The sequence below is a fragment of the Lissotriton helveticus genome, chromosome 10 (genome assembly GCF_964261635.1).
Source record: "Lissotriton helveticus chromosome 10, aLisHel1.1, whole genome shotgun sequence".
NCBI classification, from domain to species: Eukaryota; Metazoa; Chordata; class Amphibia; order Caudata; family Salamandridae; genus Lissotriton; species Lissotriton helveticus.
Genome location: NC_136071.1, coordinates 170,835,555 through 170,858,901, shown reverse-complemented (window position 1 = coordinate 170,858,901; position 23,347 = coordinate 170,835,555). Strand labels below are relative to the sequence as shown.

General features: G+C 46.6%; 1 protein-coding gene across 1 annotated transcript in view; it reads right to left on the bottom strand.

Moving 5' to 3' along the window:
• Positions 1-23,347, bottom strand: part of AP5Z1 (adaptor related protein complex 5 subunit zeta 1) — a 158,093-nt gene that overhangs the window by 44,651 nt on the left and 90,095 nt on the right. The window contains exon 15 of the mRNA XM_078665012.1: positions 494-626. Within this exon, the coding sequence (XP_078521138.1) occupies positions 494-626 (133 nt within the window). The remainder of the gene's footprint in view (positions 1-493; positions 627-23,347) is intronic.

The window sequence follows — 23,347 nt, the reverse complement described above, 5'->3', positions numbered from 1 at the left end:
AAGAGAACTTATTTAGAGTAATTGAGGTCTGCAGTCAACAGGTACGGGTCCATGGTCATGTTTCGTACACGAGGAACAGCAGTATAGACTAACACATCACCAAAAGACATCACATTAAAGTCACAGGAACACATAAGCACACATCTTAATTTAATGCGCAAAGTAAGGTGTTCCTTAAGTATGTTTTTTCTAAACAGCATAATAAAGAAAAAAAATTCAGATTGCTCTGTATATTTGATATAGAGTTTATGGTTTTGCGACTCATACCATAGAAAACCATTGTTTCATAAAAATATTGTATCAGCCTAAGTTCTCAGAAATGTTTGGGGTTACCCTTGTTTTTGTATATTGTTCTCGAGCAAAATTAAGACACAACCTTGACGCCTGAGATTCCAGATTTTCCATGTCAGCTTAGCCTCCCTGAAAGAAACTGAAAGACTACCACCAAAGAAAATAAACTACATTATATACAGCCAAATGCACCAGTCCTTACCACATGGGTGAAGAAGGCCTCTTTGTTCTGAATGTTGGTAGCTGTCCCAGAAAACTCTAGTAGCTCTTTGGACTGCTCCACTACCAGAGAGGGGTGTATCCTGCATAGTTTGAGTAGGTAGGAGCTCATCACTCTATAAAAAGAGACAGGAGGGAGACGTTCATCAGATTTACAAATATTCAGCCATTCCCATACACATCACAGGATCTGAAAATATGAAAACCAGGGTAGTAATTGAATATTCTTTGTTACAAAATGCACACATTTTTTCGCTAATAAATCAAACCCTCTGTGTTTTAAATTGTGGGGCCTAACAATGTTAGCAGCAGAGCATGAAGTATCAGAACAAATTCAAAACCCAAGTAGTCACAACATGGAGAAATGTAAATATTTCACTGGCCAGGTTTTAAATATTTCACCAAAGCCATTAACGCAAAACTGTCACAGCTTCTATGATGCAGTTAAACACTGAGCAGTCTCAGAGATTCCTTCAAAAGCTACTGATGTTTATTCATTGGGTAAGTTACATATAAAAATGGCATAAGAAGCAGCTCCACTTTACAGCTAGCATTTTCATCATACAATTGTGCTATGCTCTTTAATACTCTCTGGTCCCTTGCTGCCATGGACTGTGCACTGTAGAGCTGAGAGTCACAGGTAGGTTTGTTAGAGCGGAACTGAAAAGATGCCCATGACATACAGAGAACAGTTCTTTTCAGCAAAAACAAAAAAAAGTTTACTGCAAGATGATATGTAGCTACAGACAGCGCCATTATAGATTACTTTCCTTAAGTGGTAGATGTATACGGGTATAGGACAAATATACTGTCAAATATATCAGTGCCTTTAACACTGCCGACAACCTTCTTCTTCAGAAGCATCTGTCTTAATATGGCCTTAAGGAAAATGGAAAAAGATACTTTCTTCCAACAATTGGTGTGCAACTGCTTTTTGTTTTTTGTTTTTTCTTCTCGGTGCCTGCATTACAGCGTCAAGCAGGGGCACTGTCACTTAAATCACCCTTTGATTCTTTGGCCACCCTGCTAACCACTTGCAAGATCAGAGTTTGCTTGCACACTGATTAAAAACATATCCCACTTAAGATTGAGAGAGTAGATTTCTGCAGTCAACATCTATGACTTGATGTCCACCAACTTCATAACATGTAACACCACAAAATCAGAGATCCTGTTCACAGAATCCAGGTTTTTTCTGTGGGACACAAAACTTTGGCCTCCTAACATAGGCTCTTGACAGGTACACTTTATAAGAAACCTCTACAAGAAATCTCAGCCTCCTAAATGACACCGGTGTTTACTTAGATGTGGAAGATTGTGCTTTCACCTTGTTCATTTTATCGTCTGAGGTGCTCTGCCATACCCTTAATTAATTTCTACATCCGTTCTATATAGTTAATGACCTGACGATCAGGTTTGATTTTGGAAACAGCAACTACCAGGACTTACCAAGTAGATCAATCGTACAATTTCATCCCATGCCATTCAAAATGTGGCTGCTCAGAAAGAAAATCTATTCATTTTAGACCAGCCATACGATTTTTATTCAGAGGCTTTCCTGTCCCATAAAATACAGTTTGATATCTTCTGAATGACACATCACATTTTGTATGGCAATGGACACTGTTGGACTTGGCCCTTTTCACAGCCCCCCCCTTGTAATGTAGTTGTATAGGCCCTGTGAGGTTAAAATGCCCTGGGTAATATTAAAATCAATGCTAAGGTACAGGTGCCCTCTACCTTCAACATGGCTGCCACTGACCCCTGTTACTGCAGCGTGGTCTTGTTAAGGCGCATTCTAGCTGCCAGGAGCTGGCTGAGACTCCAAACATTGTTGCCATTCCAGCCTGCCTTGCCTGCCCACAGTTAGAGTAGGGAAGCTCCTGGCACCTTCTAGAATAGGGGCGGAGCTTAGTTTTGCCGCCTTAGAGGGTGGTCACCTGACCTGGGCCTATAAAAGGAAAGGGAGGGAAACTTTCCAGTCAGTTGGGGCATCACTGACCTGGGGGACCCACGCAGGAGATTTAGGCGGTAGGGCCTAGTCAGGGACTTATGCCACTGAGTGACAGGGCTTAGGTGCTGCCTCTTAAGTTGAGTGAGGTACCCTGAACTAACCCACTGATCTGGCCCGGCGGGAGGGGAACCCAGGGACCATCTACAGTGACCTGCAGAGGAATCCTGCCTGCAGCCCCCAACTCAACCCCCTTCAAGAAACTGCTATTTACAAGGGCGCCAAAAAGAAGACCTTCAAATTACCACAGGACTGCGGGGGATCAACCAGGTACCGGACTCTGCTACATGGCCCTGTCCTGCCTAGCTCCCCCTTGACTAAACTGCCTGAATTACTGTTAGGCGCTCCCTTCTAAGCGCTAGAACTGTGAACTGGCCGGACTGTTAATTGTCCTGCCACTGTCGCGTGGCCTGTCCTGCCTTGCCTGGACTGCTAGATTGCTGAAACTGCCCAAGCGGTGGGTCTTTAGAGACAGTTGTTGTAATTGCCCCCGAGAAGCGCTGGTGACTGCTAGAGTTGTGGTGCCCTTAAAGCGCCACAAAGCTCCTGGGCGCTGTTCCTGCCTGAAGCGCTGCAAAGGCTGAGCATTGTGTGCATCTCTGAAGCGCTGCCCTGATTTGCGCTGACTAGCCCCCACTCACCGCCGCAGCCCGGAGTTTCACTGGCGCTGCCTTGAGGTGCCAACATTACCAGCAATCCCCCTCGGCGCCCCCCGGTAGCAGGAGAGGGCCGCCGTCAATGCTGTCGACTGGTATCACCGCCGCGGCCTGGTTTCTATCTGCGGGAGGCCCCCGCTGAGGAGATCGTTGCAGCGGCCCCGGCGTCAGAAGAGGGCCGCCGGAATTCCTGTCAGGCCGCGCTAGGCCTGACAGGCCCTGAAGCCTTTGCCCGCATCACGTGACGGGGGCGGGTCAAGCCACACCCCCGCCGTCCATTGATTGGCTGCGTGGCCGAGCCCCTGTCAAGCGAGCCTCGGATTGGCTCTGGGGCTCGGCACACGCTATTGCTACCCCGCGATTGGCCGCCGGGGTCGAGCCCCTCTACAGCCGCGTCCCTATTGGTTCCTGGGCCGTGGAGGCTGCAGAAGGCCCGGGAACAGCTTGCGGACTCCGTTGGGCCCCCGAGAGGGTGCGAGGGCCCCCACCAACCGGCGCAAGAAATCCCCAGGCCGTATGAGGCCTACCAGAGGGCCAGAGCCCCCCACCGGCTGCACAACCACGCAAGGGCCCCGGAGGGCCGAAGATTGAAGGTAACCCCCGGGGAGGAGGGCGGGAGGCCGCAGAAGGCCCGAGTTCGCCCCTCCCCGTGGGGAAAACTGTGGTTGGGCCCCGTGGTCCTAACTAGGCCAAAGAAGGCCCGTGTGAACTGGGCCAAACCTCTGGGCCCGAATTTGTTGAACTTAACCCCGTGTTGGGGGGGACTGTTTGCTCAAACCTGCCCCAGGCAGGACTTAAAAGATCGCTGATAACGGGCCACTGCTCTATGGAACCCTAGGCACAAGGTTTATATATGTTTGAAGGAAGGGATATTCCTGCTAATGTGGTTACTGAGAGGGTTACTCCTGCTTAATGAATCTGGCTAATGACCTGTTGGCTACTGGGTAAGGGAATGTTATGCTTCCTGCCTGATTCCCAGTGAAATGTTTTATGCTGGCCTAATGAAATGTTGATGTCGGCCTGAGTTTCAATGGCCTGTCTACCTTACCTAAAGAAAGGTTGGTTTACCGGATACCAAGGGTTATTACTGCCAAATGAATTGTGGCCCTATCTTTAATGGAATTTTCAGCCCTAATGCGATACTCCTTGTGGCCTGATGCAGTGTTTATCTGAACTAAATGATATACTAATCTAAGCCTTATGTATGGTTACCCTGGCCAGATGAACGGTTCTTCCTGCCCCAGTGTTCTAACTTCTACCTACCCGAAGGGTTACTCTTGGGCGCAGAAATGCTTATGCCTGCTTAGTGTAGGTACCGAAATGTTGATTCTGACCTACTGACATGTTTACTGCTGTGTCAAGAAACGTCATTTCTTCCCTGACAGGGTTGTTACGGTATGCGGAGTTGATTAAGGAATCCCACCCTGTACTCCTGCAGGGCGATGATTATTGAAATGTGCTGCATTGATGATGAAAGGGTCATGTTTACCTTACGAGGTGTTCTCTCTGGTTGAGGAAATGTTTTACCTTCCATGACCTGTTTACTCCTGCAGGGAATGGTTACTCATGCTAAGGTGGATACTGAAATGTTCCTACGGTTAGCCAACAAAAAGTAACCCCTTGTTACCTTGATGAAATGGTTTACCTCCTGAACAGTTGATTCTTGATGCCTAGTGTATCTATGCTCCTTTTACCTTAGGCACTGCTTGTTCTTGCCTGCTGAAATTCTCCACATATGGTAAAGGAAATGGTTATTTAGGATTAATGAAACGTTATTATTCCTGCCTGATTTCCAGTGAAATGTTGATTCCTACTTAAGGAACTGTTTATTCATGGTGTAACCTGGCTAATGAAGTTTTTCCTTCTGCTGATAAAATGCTGATAAAATGCTTTACATCTAATGAAAGGTTTTACCCTCATTTAATGCACTGTTTATTCCTGCTAAGGAGTTTTACGTAATGTTCACCCTTGCTTGGTGAGAGGTTAATTGATTTGCCTACTGAACAGGTGACTTTCCTGAAGACCTGTGGTCTCTGGCTACAGGATATGCTCATCCTTGCCTGATGAGCTGGTTATCTATGCTAATTCTTTCATGAAATGTTCATTGTTAACTAATGAAATGCTAATACCGTCATGAATTGGTTTTTGCAATATGCTACATTGATTATTGAACTGCTCCCTTTTCTTCCCCCCCTATGAAAAGCTTTGATGAGTAATTGATACTGTGATTGTCCACTCCTGAACCCTAATCTTATATAAAAGTTCTTTGATTTTTAATCAAACACACTGGAGTGGCGTCAGTCATTGCGTGCCATTTATTGTCTCAGTGGTTGTGTGTGCTGTGTCGTCACTTAACACCTAAGCTTTACCTGCTCGTGCCAGGCTACCCCCGGGGAACTGGTGACCCCAGTTCCTACAGACACACTTTTCCTTGAATTCTCCTACTAAGGTGCTACGCTCCTGCTTTGTCTTTACATTTCTTCTACTATATTTTGGATTTACCAAAGTTGGAGTGTGAACTTTTAGATTTGAGACACTATTCTCTTCCCAATTTACTCAGATTACAGTATAGCCATCTGAACTTCAAGAATGGCATAATATCCTGGCAGTTCCAGAAATTAGCTCAAGTCATCATCAGATTCAGCTCCACTAACACTTCCCAAATATGTCTGCAGCACCACGAAAACCTACAGTGTGAAAGTGCAAAAAATACGTGCTAGCAGTCACATATACATTACATTGTGTGAGGATAAAGCAAGGGCTTTTTGACCTAACGTGGTCCAGATTTCTAAATCACGATTGCAAAGATGCCAATCTGACTGCTTGAGTGTAATCTGCTAAATAAGATGACCACACTGCAATAGTTTGTCTGTCAACGTCCTACTTGATAGAGAAGCGATAGAAGGATGATGTGTGATACTGTAGCAAAGAGCAAAAAAAGTCCAATAAAATCAAGGCCACTCTGCCATCTTCATTCACCATCATCCTAAACTCATTTCAGGATTAAGACTAAAGCATACCCCTTGCTGAGTAGCTAACAGAAACCAGACTGTGCTGGCTTCATAAAGTTATTCACCTCACAAATGGCCAAAAGCAAGTATTGGAGCACCAACTTCTTTACCAACTAAAATAGCAGCACTAGAGCTTGGGCACTGGGGACACCATGCTGGGAAAGTCCTCACATAAACCTTAGTAGCAAGGCCAAATGCAAGACCTGTAAGTCACACAATGAGCCTACTTTTAAGAGAAATACTCCTAAACCTGAAGCGTTTTGGTATCCCCCAATTTCATGAGGTAAACCCCCAGGAAGGACTATTCCACTTCTACAGTGGATGAAGAAACTGTTGCGGCACACCCGTCAGTAAATAGACCTACTAGCGAAACCAAAGGATCCAGGATTCCATGCATGGAAATTAACATTCAGTGCTTATGACTTCAATGAATATTTCCTTGAAGGACAAATAGGATTACAAGTAAGTAAATGTTCCTTTCTGAGGGGAGAAATCGCCTTTTATATGGCAAATGAGACATAGTGACCAATTTTTAGCAGCCATTCTCCAGGTTAGACAGGCCCAATCACATTGCTCCTTTTTTGTAAGAAAATAAGTATCTAAATTTTAACAAGCATTTACAATGCACTGGTCTCGCCTTTGCCAAAGTTAGAGCTATTGGCATTGTAAATGACAACATTTTTGTTTATGTGTTGGTTTTGAAAACCGATAAATAAATGGCATTGTCATTTACAATGTCAATAGCTTAATCTCTCGCAAATGTGAGACCTATTGCATTTGCACCCACACAGAGACTCAAACACACAGAGAGCCCCCCCCACACACAGAGCCCCTCCCACACACACACAGAGCCCCCCACACACAGCCCCCCCACACACACAGCCCCCCCACACAGAGCCCCCCCACACACAGAGCCCCACACACACACAGAGCCCCCCCACACACAGAGCCCCCCCACACACAGAGCCCCCCACACACACAGAGCCCCCCCACACACACACAGAGAGAGCCCTTCACACACACAGAGCCCCCCCACACACAGAGCCCCCCACACACACACAGCCCCCCACACACACAGAGCCCCCCACACACAGAGAGCCCCCCACACACAGAGAGCCCCCCCCCACACACAGAGCCCCCCACACACAGAGCCCCCCACACACACAGAGCCCCCCCCCAACACACACAGAGCCCCCCCACACACACACACACACAACCCCCACACACACACAGAGCCCCACACACACACAGCGCGGAGACCTAAAAAGGGAGAATGAAAGTTAAGTCAGCCTCTGGATGATGGAAATAGACACTACTCCCTTAAGGAACCTATCAGCACCAATATGCCATGATACTCTGCAGTGGCAGCCATCTTCAAAGGGTGGTGGAGGAGGATCATACAGGCCACTAATTAAATACGTCTTGCGGGAAAATCATGCACACCTGAACATCCATCCTGAAGTCTGAGGTAGTGTCTTGTAGAAGTATGAACTGACCTTGAGGTGGCTGCTTTGGAAATTATAGGAACCTGGATATTTCTCAGGAGGGCTGTACCATGTGATTTTGCCCTTTTATGGTTCTTTTGAAGTTTGCCCAGACTCGTATAAGAAAGTATTCTACAAGAAATGTATAGTTTTGATGCAGCTACATCCATATTAAGAAGCCCATATTTAAATACTTGTATCTGTTTTTCCAATTTCCTTGGTTTTATACAGATAAAACATCAGAATTATAATAATATCCAGCATGTTAAGAGACAATTTCCACTGGGATGGAAAGATTTCGGAAACATTTAGATAACGATATCCGATTTGCATGGTAAATTCAGAGATCATTTTTAGTTAATAGGTAGGATGCGTTTTCATGAAAACCTCACAGTAATGGAAAAATGTTTAAAGTTCATAGGAATATACAATGCCTACATTTCACCAACTCTAAGAGTGAAGGTGATAGACCATCAAGAAAAAAATCAGTTTTTCATGTCAGATGTTGTAAAGAGACTACTAAAAACGTGGGGGGGGGGGGGGCGGAGTCTTCCAGCAATATGCAGATGCGGGGGCTCTAAGAAGGGTGGAAGACACAACAAAGTCTCGTTAGCAAGTAAATGGTCTTTTAAAGACTTGTGAAGTACTCGGATGCGGCTGTGTCTGTGTGCTCGGGCAGCTGTCTCAGCCGGGCTGATACACACGACGGGGGTGGAGGGGGGCTGAAGCCCAATTGATACAATCTGAAGATGAAGCTTCAACATTTGCTTTTTCTGATATTGCACACATCTTCTGTCTGGGGATTCCAGCAACAGATCTGCAATACAGCATCTTGTAGTTTAACACATATTCATGCTCTTTTTAAAACAACCTCCAATGGGTGTATATTTAGGCATTCTTGACCCAACACTAATGAATTACCTTGATTTCTAGATTGCGGGCCAATAGCCACTTCCAGGTGGTTTGACATCTCAAGATACAACTCTCAATGTTGTCACTTGGCTCATATAACATTTACACTCGAATTGCACTTTGTCTGATTGATCAGGAAATTCAGGTTCAAGACTGGCAGAAAATACCTCTGTGCAAGGTGGACCACTATGAGTTCCTGGACATTTATGTGTTAAGATGTGTCTTTTTGAAAAAGGTCTATGAATCGGAAGTCAACCAATGTGGGCTCCTCCGCCTGTCATTGAGATAGCTGTTACACTAGTCTTTTTATGGATGTTCAGCTGGAATGCTACACCTTTCTGTAATGATGCAATGGCAGGCTAGAGTAGAATGACATTGCTCTGGAATGTAGATTTACAATACTAGGCTTGAAGGAAGGCAGTTACTGTACTGGCGTGGAGTGATAAGGAGCAGAGAGCAGTCGGTGCAAGGAAACAAATATTAAATCTCCTGTCACCTAGTTCTGCTGTGCCTGCCTGTTATTTATACGATGTTACACTTTCAGATTCTTGGGTTGGCACCACCACAGAAGGATTGCAATGCTGCTGTTGTACTAGCAAACTGTTCCAAACTGCTAGAGTACTGTTTCCATTGATCCTCCAGGCATTTCTGCACAGGTCTGTTGTGGAGAATTGCGTTTGGCACAATCTATGCAAGAAGCCACAGAGCCCAGCAGAGATGAGTGAGAGGTGATCAGATGAGTAGATCTTTCAAGTTTGCTGTACTGAAGCTAAATAGATGATAAGCATTACTCCTCAAAAATACACTCTTGTTTTTCGCGCGACAAAAACATCCCCAGGTAATGAGTGGTCTGGATCTGTACTGATGTTACCTTGGATTGGCTGATGCAAAGACCAAAGAGATAAAGTAGAGAAACTGTTGTTTGGAAGTCTACCAGAATATTTTGTGGAAGCTTTGATGGGTCTCCCATCTAGATATGAACAGATTAAACCCTAGATGTGAAGCCAGATTTGTGAAGCCGATGCAAGGTACTAAAAACATCCTCTCCAACCAACAGTTATACGAATTTTCAATGGTTCGGAGCTTTTGGGATGTGGAAGTATGCAGCTATGGAAAGATCACACTACTCATCTTCATGTTGAGAGAGATTTGATTGACAGCTAACATATTGAACGTAGCCTTTGTATCTGCTCATTCACAGTCTTAAAATCAAAGATTGGACTAAAAGCTTGTTTGGATCTTTTCTTTCAAACCAAAAAGTAACTGCAATAAATTCCCTTCACTTTCTTGGGAAAATAGGGCTTCCAAGGATAGCTCTTCTACAAGGATGCCAACTTTCAGTCTCTCCTGAAGGTAAGTGGGCTACATTTCCATTGGGAATGCAGGGTAGGGCGATTCAAACCTCAAGGCTTAGCCATTTTGCATAACATTCAGCACTCACATGTCTTATGATTTATTTAAATATTTGCAACTGATTCACAGAGCTTCGGCAAATAGAAGAGGGTGAAGTTATTCTTTCAGTTCAGCCAGGGTATTTCCTGACGCAGCAGGGGGTTACCCGCCTCTCCTTCCTCTTGCAGGTGGGGAATGGTGATTATATTGGGATTGTTGTTGGTGTCAATGAGGGGGTTTAACCCTCTTCTGCTGGTAGCATTATCCATAAGAGTTGTTGCATTTCCACAATTCCTACTTTTTAATTCGGTGCACCGCTTAAGGTTGTTTGATTCTGACTCACACTTTGCACACCTGCAAATATACTATATATGCACCATGGCAGTGGTAATAAATGTGGCCCAATAACACGTTATTTATAGCAACTGCACTAATCTACAGTGCAAAAGGTCAAATTCCAGATTATTACCATTGTAGAGCGTACTTCACATAAAAAACTAAAGGTTTACTGCCTCGCCGGTTGTGAGTTGCAATGTCTTTGCACAGAGATTCAACTCTTCTAATAGCCATGAGGCCTCCTCTATGTAATTTTACCTATTCCACAATTTTAACCGGCCAGCACTCAGGTTTTAGATAAATATATTCATTTAAAACAAATAAACAGGAAAAATGCCACAGCACCAAAGATGTATGCAAATGTACAGAACGCAATATGGTATTTATTACCATTGTTTAGTGTGGGAGGGGTCTTGAAGCACAGGAGGCGAAGCTTCGAGTGAGTCCTGATGCCCCAACCTTACCCTCAAAAATGCTAATAAATAGTATATTTACTTAATGTGATGTTTAGGCCATGTTTTATCATCTGAAATAGAGATAAACAAAGCTATCAAACCAGAACCAGGATACAAAAGTTGTTTTCCTCTATAACACCATACATGAAATATGAGACCGTTGTTACACTGGACTATGGTAATAATAAGAAATTCATCCTTAGCACTCCGGTAATACATTTCCATATGTGTTAATTATTAATGCGCTTGCTCTAAATAACGGGCTATATCTATATCTATAGATATAGATTCATAGATTTCCTTCTGGTGATAGCCAGAAGGTAATTATAGTTCGGACCAAACTTCCAATAGGAAAAGCGTTTTTTGTCTTGCCAACAACTTTGGTGCCGCTTGACGAATCTCCACGAAATGTTCACAAAACATTCACTTTTTGGTACAGCTGCTGAGTTAAAAGTTTCGGGGTGATCTACCAAGCGGGGGGCAAGAAAAAAGGGAGGTCCCAAAACATGTTTCCCCTACGTTAAGTTCCTGAGGCTATAATAGATAATAATGCCAGGGGGCTTCGTCCTCCCCAACGCAGCCCCGGGAACTGTCACCTCCCCGGGTACAATAATGAAGGGGGTCCGTTGCATACTCCACAGGACCACCACCTCCCCAGGGCTTATTTAATAAAAGAATGGCCCCCCTCCTGGAGCCCTAGATGGCCTTGGGGACCACCTCCCACAGGGCCGGGTTTAGCAATGTCCACCCCCGGGACACTGCTGTTTACTATGGCTAGGCAGAAGCACTGCTCCTGTCATGTAATAGCAAACAGTGCTCCGCTTTGAGCAAGCAAGAGCATTTTGCTCTCGCTTGCTCAAAGAGGAGTACTTTACTTGTAGACACTGGGAGCTACAGGTCAGCTGTTACCTGTATGTAAAAGCAATGCCGGCTCCTGCAGGAAGCCGGGAGCCGCCAGGGACTGCGGGGACTTTCAGGCTCCCCCGTGGTCCCCTACGAAGTGGCAAGGCCCTGGGAGATGGGGTCCCCGGGTCCAATATCGGCCCGGGGAGGGGGGCAGCGTGAGCCCCACTACCATTTACATATGGCTTTACTGTTTGGCTCATCATTTACCGCAACTGGCTTATCTGTGGACTCCTATTGCTGATCAGACACATTGGGTGGCATGGGAGCGGAATACTGCCAAGACTCTTGTGGGTTTAGGTATCTTGTACAAACCTCATGTCTTAGTAGCCCCACTTTGTCCTCTGACCATAAAGACTATGTGGGCACATGGAGCGATTCGCACCAACTCTTGAGAGTGGATAGGACAGTTCATAAGGACGTGCCACTTTGGAACAATGAGGGAATTACTGTAGATCGGCAGCCGATCAGAAGGGCTCTATGGGAAAAATGGGGAATTAAATCAATTAGAGATCTCCTTGATGGGGACCGTTTTTGTTCCTTTGAGTTAATAAAATCTGAACTTTTCCTTTCCCCAGTCACAGCTCTGGAAGTATTAGCAAATGCAGCATTGCTTGAGCGGTAAACTAGGGTGATATTCAATTTATCTCTCAGCTTCACCGATTGTGGATTGCCTTAGCTTGCGGGGATTTTCCAAGGGTGTTGTTTAATATGTACCAAATACTTATTGACAATTTATACTCATGTGATACTTGTTGCGCTGCTAAATCCTACTATAGGAACAGTTAGGAGTGGAATATTCAGAGGGTGACTGGAAAGCAATCTTAGAGTAACAGGATTGCTCACTCAGAGAAGCGCGCTTAAAGTTTGCTTATTTTAAAATGTTTACATCATTTTAACTAGTTTCCTTTCAAATTGTACAAAGCTCATCCAGTTCTCAATGTGGCTTGTTGGAGGTGTTCTAGCACAGCATGTGATTTTTATCAGATGACTTTAGTCATTCCCTGCATTAGATACATTATTTTTTATATTATTTTTTTGTTTAACCACTTGGATGCTAAGGCTCTTGCAGGCTCCCCATGTAATTTCCATTGAAATGAATGGAAACTCCATGACGAGCTGAGCTCGTCATGAGCGTCCAAGGGGTTAAATATCCTTTATTAGAGTCACAGGAGGAATAAAACATGAATGTTACAATATACATAGTACTACATCTCAGAGATGTCTGTCATGTTTACGGGGCATATCACCCAATGCATTAGTTCTCCGCCTCATACATCATGGCTATTTTACATCACAAATGTTCCAACCATGTTAGCGCAACAGAGGATATAACTTTCTGAGATAAACAGTGAGGGAAGGAGGGAAGGAAAGAGAACAGAGGACATAAGGGGGGAAATGGGAAGGGTTGGCTATGGTCATCCGATTCGAAAGTGTGACGTGTGCGTCTAGTTGAGGGTGTATCGATGTGGGGGGGTGTGTGGGCTTCATTTAAAATTGACTAATGGAGTGAGCATGGCTTTGGGGGGGGACAATGGGTCAGTTGTGGTAGGTGTTCGGTGTGAGGGGAGCATCATCAAGTCTGTCCGCACGGAGTATCAGCAGGGGGTGTGCCGTTGTCATCATCCGGGTGGTTGACATCTGCTGGGTTCCGTGCTAGATGGCATTCCCTATGAAAGGAGTTGAGCATTACATCCCATAATACCGCAATTGGGAACTGTTGTAGACCTGCTATTTCCTCGTTATGGAGTGTGGTGCTTTCCGCTTTCGCCCAGGTGTCCAGGGATGCGTGCCAGTGTTCCGTTAGTGGTGGGGTAGCTCGCTTCCAGTGTTTCGTAATCAATCTTTTTGCCGTGAGGAGGCCAAGGTCCCAGAAACGAGAGGGGACTTTATTCAATTTAGTTCGTTTATATAGGCCTAGTATGCATGACTCCCACGTGTGCGGTATCACCATGTCCGTGCATTTGTCTAGTATCACCAGTACCGCCCCCCAGTACGCCTGAATCTGTGGGCACTGCCACAACATGTGTAGCAGGTCCGCCCCTTCCAGTGCACATCTCGGGCAGCTAGCTGTAGCACCCGGGAAGTATTGGTTAATTTTACTGGGTGAGAGGTACGCTCTATGCAGTATATAGAACTGTATCAGTTTGAAGCGTGCGTTGCGGGGAACGTGCCTGGGGCCCAGCAGTATCGTTTTCCACTCCTTATCTGTCCAGTTCCTCCCCCTGTCTGTCGCCCATTTGTCACGTAGCGGTTGTAACGAGTGTTGCGTGTGTGACAATAGCGCCTGATGTAGCCAGTGCACCACGTGTGTACCGTTTCCCATGACATGTAGGCTCTGTATCAATTGATGTGTTGGCAGTTCTTCAGTGATGCTACCCCACCGCTGCGTGTATGCTAAAAGTAAGGAGGCGTGTTGTAAAAACTGTCCCGGTGGGAGACCCGTGTCAGCAGCCAGTGTCACAAAAGGTATCAGGACACCATCGGCGTATAGGTCTGCCATGGTGTCTACTCCAGTGCGCGTCCAGTGTTCCAGTGCTGTTTCCGTGACTATAGAGGTGGACTTGGGGGTGCCTAGGAGCGGGAGCGCCGGGGCATATGGTTTAGTCAGTCTCGTGAGCCGCAGGCTTCTGACATAACATCTTACCGCTACACCCACATGTAGTTGAGCCGTTTTCCTTGGGTGTGTCAGGGGGTGGAATAGGGTATGTATTTGTGTGGAGGATAGCACATCCGTAATCGTGGCTGTGTCCTCCAGGTGGTTTCCCGCGAGCCAGGCAGTGACCCATTGTAGCTGGGCTGCCAGATAGTAAAGTTCGAGGTTCGGTACCGCGAAGCCACCCTCATCGACTGGCGCATATAGTTTTTGGAGGGCCACTCTGGGTCGTCCAGTGTTCCATATCAGGTCCCTGATCATGGATGCCAGTTCCTTGAAGGTGTGTGCCCGCACGTATACCGGTATGTTGGCGAAGTAATATAAGAGCCTGGGGAGTACGATCATTTTTGTCAGCGCCACTCTGCTCGGGACATTGAGCGGCAGGGATTTCCAAAAGGCAATTTGGGACCTTATGGACGTTATGGCACGTGTCAGGTTGCCGTCTAGTATGTCCTGGGGTGTCCTGTAGATGTATACTCCTAGGTATTTGAACGTGGTGTTGTGCCACGGCAATCGCTCACCATTAATCATGATTTCAGGGTCTGGGATGTCTGGGTTGAACGAGTATGCCCCTGACTTGGCCCAGTTTACCTTGAGACCTGACATGGTCTCGAAGGACTTGAAGATCTCCGAGAGGTCTAGTGGTATTTGAGTAAGGTCCCTAACGTACAAAAGGAGGTCGTCTGCATATAGCGAGACTGTGTGTATGCCATCTGCTAGTGGGATGCCCCAGTGCGTGCGCTTATTGCGCAATATTTCAGCAAGGGGTTCAATCGCCAGTGAAAAGAGTAATGGGGATAATGGGCAGCCCTGTCTGGTGCCGCGCTGCACCCTAATGGCGTCAGATAGTAGCCCGCCTGTGCGGACTCGCACCACTGGGTGTCTGTATAGCAATCCCACTAGTTCAATATAGTCTTCCCCAAGTTCGAATTTGCGTAACACAGCCAGCAGATAGGGCCACTCGAGCGAATCGAATGCCTTCTCTAGGTCAAGGACTAGGCAGCCCGACCTAGGCCAATCTTGCATTGCGTATGTTTGTACTCGGAATAGCCTCCGTATGTTGTGGGAGGTGCATCTGGTGGGCACAAAGCCGTTCTGGTCATTATGTATCAAGTCTGGCACCAGTCCTGCTAGTCGTCGGGCGAGAGTCGAAGCCAGTATCTTATAATCCGTGTTTAGCAGTGCTAGGGTCTATATGAGCCGAGGAGTGTACCATCTCTACCTGGCTTTAAAAGGCACACTAATGTCGCCTCATTCATTGACTGGGGTAGGGTCGAGTCCTCCAGCTCCGCCGTATATACCCTTAGGAGCTCTGGAATCAGGATGTCGGAGCATGCTTTATAATATTCCGCCGGCAACCCATCAGGGCCTGGGGCTTTGCCATTCGAGAGGGCAGAGATGGCCTCACGGAACTCCTCTGCTAGCAACGGCGACCCCAGGTCATCCCGTTGATCATCCGTCAGGGCAGGCAGCGCGACATCCTCTAGATACGCAGTTATGACGGGTTGTGTGGTCAGCAGACGGGACTTGTATAGCGCGCTGTAATGTGTCACAAAGGCCTCGTGTATCTGCACCTGTGTGTACACCGTTGGGCCAGCCAACGATTGTACCGCTGTCACTGGCGTTACGCGGTTCTCGCGTTGTATCAGCCACACCAGCAGCTTGCCAGGTTTGTCTCCAGTGTGATGTGAGCGGGCCGAGTGGGCCTTGTAGTTGATGTTTTTCAACCTGTCAATCAGTTTGTCATGTTCTGCCCGCGCCTGTACTAAGTCAGTGTTTGTGTCTGTGGCTGCTGCCTGCTCCAGTTGCAGCAAGTATGATTCTAGGCGTCGGAGATCTGCCTCTAATTGCCGTCGGGAATGGGCCTGAGTGCCTAGACATTGCCCCCTGAGGACCACTTTAAAGGCGTCCCACTCAATCTGTGGTGTCGATGCCGAGCCTGCGTTGTCTTCGAAATACTGCGCTGTCTGTGTGCATATGGAACCCCTAAATGTGCCGTCTAGTAATAGGTCAGGTTGCAACCGCCATGTGGGTATCGGTGGCCGAGGTTGGTCCCACATCAGGTCCAAGAGGTGCGGGTTGTGGTCGGAGTGTGCGCGGCCCATGTAACAGGTGTTCGTGACATTAGGTAGGAGCTCACTGGAGACCAGGTACCGATCAAGGCGTACATGCAGGGCGTGTGCTCCCGAGTAATATGAGTAGACCCTGGAGTGTGGATTGCGAGTGCGCCACGCATCTTGCAGACCCCATTGTGTGGACCACGCCTGCAGAGCTTTCGTAGTGGTCTGCGCCTGTGAGTTGGGAGGTGTAGGATGAGAGCGGTCTAGTGCCAAATCTAGTGAGCTATTGTAGTCCCCGCCAAGTACCCAGGGGATTCCATGCCAAGGGGCCAATGTGTGCGACAATTGGGTAAGGAAGTCTGCCAACCCCGCGTTAGGCGCATATACTGAGGCTATTACCAGTGGGTTGCCATCCAACCTGCCGTGGATTGCTACGTATCTGCCCGGCTTGACCCATACCAGTGTCCCCCGAGCGTACGACGAGAACCCTGTAGCATAGAGCTGTCCGCGCCACCTGCGCCGCAGCGTGGGAGTTTCCGTGGTGTTACGGTGTGTTTCTTGTAGGAGGGCAATTTGTATGTGATGGCGTTTGAGGTATGAATAGATCTGGTAACGTCGGGATCGCGTATGTATACCCCTCACATTCCACGTGCATATCTTAATGGCCGACATTACAATATTGCAACAAAACCCCCCACCCCTCCCTCCCTCCACCACCCCATGCATTTTGTGCCCGCCGTCATGTAAACGGTCCCTGCCATCAAGTAAGCGCCTAATGTGGCACACCACTTCACTGTGACCATAGGAGGGGAAAAAAACATGGCTAACGGAACAGTAAGCCAATGAACATTATGAACCTTCAAAATACCAAAAGGTCGGATGCGAAACGTGCTCCCGTCCATACTCTCTAGGAGAGCAACAAAATTCAAGTCTGAGGGGGTGGTTGTGCTATATGCACGAAATCAGTTGGTCTGTATCAATATGGTTGTTGAACGAAGGCTTATTTATTGCCTTCCCGGGAGGAATGTATCAGTCTAGGCCGCCCTTGCAGACAGTGAACCCATCATGCACATGCACAAAACTCCATACATTACGTGCTCCAATCGAACCGCCACCAGGCAAGGCAAAGCGTCCCTGCAGCTGCACTCCGATCGAGCGCAGGTCACCACCGCCGATTCCTGGACTCATGTTCATTGGGGGGTTGTTTGACGTGTGTGAGCCGCGTGTGCAGCATGTAGGGTTGGGGGTGTAGTCCGCTGCCATGATCAGGTCTCGCTGTAGCTGCGTTGCCTTAGGTCCGTTGCGGTGGTCAGTTGCAAACGTTCTTGTAGAGTGCCGTGCTCGTTGCGTGGTCAGCTGATGTAGTCCGCCGTTTGGGGAGTGACATCAGGTCGGTCCTCCGAGGTCGGGGAGTCCGGCACACCATAGATGGCTTCATCGTCACTTTGGAGGTCCTGTGCGCTGCCGCCCGCCACCTCGCTCTGTGCAGGGGATCCGCTGAGTTCCATCACCAGGCGGAGGACGTCCTGTTTCTCCTGCCGTCTGGCATCCGCTGGAGGGGGAGTTCTTGTCGCTGCTCGCGATCCCGGCTGAGAACTCCGGCGGGGTCGTCGTCTTCGCCTGTGATTACCGGACTGTCGCCGGGGCACAGGACCCGCTGTCGTTTTGGGTTCTGTATCTACTCCGCTGTCCAGCCAGGTTTCCACCTCCGTGGGGTCCGTAAAGAAATGAGTCCGTTCCCCTGCCACGACCCTCAACTTTGCGGAAAATAGCAGTGAGTACTGGAGGCCCATCTGTCTCAGTCGCTTTTTCACCGCCATAAAGTCATGTCTTTGCCGCTGGACCTGTACAGTGTAGTCTGGAAAGAACATCACCGACGCGTTCTCGATCCGGACCTCTTGGAGTTTGCGTGTTTCTCGCAGTATGGAGTCTCTGTCCCGATAGTTCATTATGCGGAGCAGCCTGGGTCTCGGGTTGGAGCCCGTCGTCAGAGGTTTGGTGGGGACCCTGTGAGCTCGTTCTATAACGAAGTGCGGGGAGAGCGATCCTTCCGGTAGTATGCCCTTCAGCCACTGCTCCATGTGTTCTTCTGGGGACCTCCCTTCCCATTTCTCCGGAACCCCGACCAAGCGTACGTTGTTCCTACGGGTCCTACCTTCCGCGTCTTCAGCCCTGTCCTCCAAGAACCCCACCCTGTTCAATAAGTCTTGTATGTGCTTATGTGACTGGTCGGTTTGAGGCTGAAGTGTCTGTAGTGTGCCTTCTAGGGCTGTGGTGCGTTCCGCTAGTTTTTTATGATCTGCCCGCAGGTGCGTGAGGTCGATGACCACGCCGTCAATTTTGGTGGCCAAGGAGGTGCGGGTGAGGTTTATTGACTCCTCGAGCCTCTCCATCGCCGCCAGCATGGTGTCCAGTTTAGCCGCCGTTTGGTCCGGGTCAGCGTTCTTCCCGGTCTTGTCCATCTTGGCCTTCGGGTTTGTGTTGCCGGTTCCAGTTCTTGTTCTGGGCCCGTTAGACATCTGCACCACCTCGTCGATCCTGGTCCAGTAGCGTGTCTCACCCTCAGAGGACCAGCCCGTATGCGCGGCTGTCCAGCCGCGGGGTAGGTGACCACCGCACAGTGTCCGTGGCCCCCAAGTGGGCGTGCGCTCGGGTCAGTGGCCTGTGGCGCCTCGCGTCTGTCGGGATGGTGTGGTTGGGTTGGTGCGTGGCGCAGGGTTAGCGTGTGTCTCACTGTGGTGGGTTAAGCACTGTGGTGGGCCATGTGGGTTGTAGCGGTACTCTCGTGGCGTAGGTGGTGCTGTGGGCGTTGTGTTTCCTGGGCCGAGGGTGCCCGTATGGTCCCACTGTCTCTGGCCAACACGTGGGCGCGTTTTATCAAATGCGTCGTTGGTTAGGCTGGTGCTGCCGCATTGTCGCGCATCACGGGTCGTCCGCGGTCGTCTAGCCCCGTCGCCGTTAACTTCTCAGCAAAGGAGCAGGGCGTCTGGGCCGGGGTATGCCTCTGTGGCCGGTGGGTCGGTTCCGCTCCTTCCGCCTCTTGGTCGTGCCGGTCAGAGCGGCTCCATCCGGCCTCGTGTAGCTGTACTGCTGGTGTGGTGTCTGAGCAGGCAGCACTCAGCTAGCAGATCCTCCGATCGGGCCAGGCCAGGTATCGCAGTTCGTCTCCGCACTCACCCCAGCGTCGCGTGGTCTCAGTGCATGCAGGCCTCAGCTTCGGGCCTGCAGCTCCAGCCGAAGCCTCGGACTTTCCTGGACGCCTCCCGAGATCGGGAGCGATGTCTGCGGCCGTTGCGCCGCGGAACCTCCGGTGCACCTCGGGTGCGCCGATTTTCCCCAAAGTCGGCCGGGAGGTCGGCAATGGTGTCCGGCGGCAGCGCCAGTGATTTTCTGCCGTCTGCAGGCGGTGAATTACCGGATAAATGCACCGGGAAGGCGAGCTCGGCGTGGAGCTCTACTCCAAGGCGGCCATTCCCGTTGCGTGCTTAGCCACGCCCCATACATTATGGCGTTATATATAGGAAACACCAAGTTCAACTGGTTTTACCCCTTTTGAGGAGTCAGACAAAATGGTTCTATAATATGACTGTCAATTTGGATAATACGACTTCCCACTCGCGTAGATGGAAGACGAAGCTCTTATGTGGCAAAGATCTGCATTTTGAGATATTGGCGTACACCACAGGTGTTCACGCATCAAGAATGGATAGCTCAGCTTTATAGGCTTGCTATGTATGAACGCCGTATTTACAAGGTTCAGAATCAAATCCATGTTTTTATGAGGTTTGGGGTATTATTATTTTTTTACTTTGTGATCAATGACTGTCTTTCTATGGCATGGGACTACTTCTTTGATCCATTTAATTGAGAAAGAGTTTGGAGGATTAGAGTCTGAGATGATTTGTTTGAGGCTCGTGGCATTGTAGGTTTGTTTGGTGCGAGTATGTTTTATGTGGGGGAGGGCTGCCCTAGGTATTGCTCAAACTGCTGGTTAAGCTGATGGCTCATCTGTTTCTTATTGGGGTTTATTTTTATTTTCCTCCCTCTTCTTTCTTATGATCTTATTCTTACTTATTCGGACCACATTTAGTCTAGTTCTTTTGATAAAATGAGGGACTTTGTGGGGTACTTTATTATAGTTGTTTTTTCACGTATTATGAAAATCACAAAGAAATTTATAAAATGAGAATCCCATTGTAACTTTAATAAATGGGTGGAGCTGGATCTAATTGACCAAGAAGAGTATAGATAGTTGAAGACAGAGTATCCAATTACACCAACCATATATTTTCTTCCTAAGGTACATAAAAAGATAACAAATTTGCCAGGTCGCACAAATGTCAGCTCTATAGGTCCCATACTTGCGAATACATCAAGACTTGTTGACATCTTTCTCTTTCAATATGTGACAGCGCTTCATTATATCTGAGAGACTCAACAGACTTTCTTAATAAATCCATGAGATACCTTGGAAAGACAACTATTAAATGGCAGCCATAGATGGGGTATCTTTATATACATCTATTCAACACTCTGATGGCCTCAATGAATGTAGATACTTCCTTAGAGATAGATCTGTGAGCTGTATGGAACACTTAAATTTGCTCTTAGCCCCTTCCATGCTGGTGACGAACCCCAGCCGTCACGCTCCGTGGCGCTCGTGTGCTGAGGACGGCTGGGGTTCGTCACGGCCCTGCCCTGTTCGTTTGTTTACCGCACAGCGGCGGAAACGGGCCAGCATGGAAGGGGTTAGAAATGCTTAGATCTTAATTTTCAAAGGCACCCATTACTTGCAAAAACAAGGAACAGTAATAGGAACTTCCTTTGCTACAATATATGAAATCTAATGATGGGTTGGTGGGAAGCAGAAGTTGTATGGTCAGAGAAAAATCTAACTTTGCAGGAACATGTCAAATTGTGGATCAGTTTCATTGATGACTTGTTCATCATTTGGGAAGGAGATAAGAAAACTTTCGAATTGTGTAATACCTCCCTTAATGAAAATAAATACAACTTGAAATTTACTCACACCATCTGTGTTGATAAAACGGATTTTTTTGGACATTGAAGTCTATATAAAGAATAATAGAATTTGTAGCAAACTCAATAGTAAAGCCACATTTTGCAACAGCATTCTGCACGCTACTAGTGGACACCCTAAAACCTTGAAATGGATCGTGCCATTTGGAGAACTACTACATGCTAGGTGAGGAAATGGAAGATTTTGAATGCCAAGCTAAGGAATAATAGCACGCTTTGAACAGAGAGGGTACCTAAGTTATGCTCTTCAGAATGCTTTATAAAGAGCTCAGGCTAAGACAAGGGAGTAATTATTAATGATCCAAAATAAGGAACTGAAAGAGGAGAATAATGTCAGTTTTATTATGGATTACAATACAGAGTATTCTGAACGTAAGAAAATTACAAGGAAGAATTGGAACATTTTACAAATGGATGAACATCTCAAAGGAGTCCTCAATGATCATCCACAAATTACCTACAGAAAAGAAGCTTCTTTGGGTAACCATATGCCATCTTTAAAATCTACAAAAACAAACTGGCTTACTAAAGAAAAGATTGACTTCTGAAAATACACTCAATGTAAAGCCTGTGAATATGGGGCGAAAAAATTGGAATATGAAATGTATAATAAACAGAAAAATGTAAGAATTAATTACATGTAAAAAAGATTACATTGTTTATGTGCTGAAATGTACATGTAATAAAAGTTATGTTGTCAATATAACCAATAAAATCAAACTCAGAATTCCTCAGCACATGCGTGCAATAAGAGCCGAGATTTTTCGTACCCCATAGTAACCCTAAACAATTAAGCTATTTTGGGATTAAATATATAAATAAAGAGAAGAGAGGAGGTAATCGTGAGTTAAAAATTGAGAAGAATAGAGTCAAGATAAATTATGCTAACAGGGACTGAAGCTCCTTTTGGTCATAACTTGGATGCAGAATTGCATGCCCACTTAAAATAGTATCAGGCATATGTAATGGACATCTTTACTTCCCTTTCTTGGAATGTGGCTTTTCAGACTAATGGACATATCAAATAAGAAAATATTTTTGTAAATATGAACTGAGGAGAATTGGTACGCAATGTTTTAGGATTAGTCTGTGAAATGTGATCTATATTTATTGTTCAAAGCACTTTAGCATTATGTGAGTTGAGATCCGATTTGCACCTTAGCATTTAAAGCACTTCAGCATAGGCATATTTGGACTTTGAGAAAACAACATATGTGGAAGAATGTATATGGAAAATGGCCTTTTATTTAACATCTCAGTAGCCAACAAAATAAAGGTTCTTGACTTGGTATTCTAGGACTTGTATATTCATTGAGGTTAAGTATATTAATTGAGGTTAAATATGTTCATTGGTACTTAAGGCACTATTAGCAGCATATAAGCCAAGTCCTAATATATACTTTAGTGCCTTAAATGCTTTAATATAGGTGCTTTTGAGGTATAGGAAATCATATACTTCAAATGATACAGTTGGAATGAGAGGATTGGTTCAACTTATTTGTACTCAAGAAACTCTATGAAAGTGCATGAAAAAAATAGTATTGCCCTTGCACCAGCACTTTATTATACTCATTTAAGTGTCTTCATTTATTTCATTTCAAAAGGTCTTCAATCATAAACTTTAAGTAGAGATTGAGTGATATTAGATAACCTTGTGACTTATAAGATTGTACAGGGCATATTTCAAGTGAAAGAAAGGTTTGTTTGTGTTACACACACTGGATGGTTTACCTCACATATTTGTAGTACGAAAAAAGAAGAAATGGAAAAGTGAAAAGAAGGGAATGCAAAAGATTGATAACATAAGACGGTCTGCCTGGTCTAAGCTCCTTTTAGCTGTAATTTATGAGGGGATGTGTCATCCTATTTAGGAGACAAATAGCGGATAATGTACTTTACATTGATTATCTGAGTCTCCCAA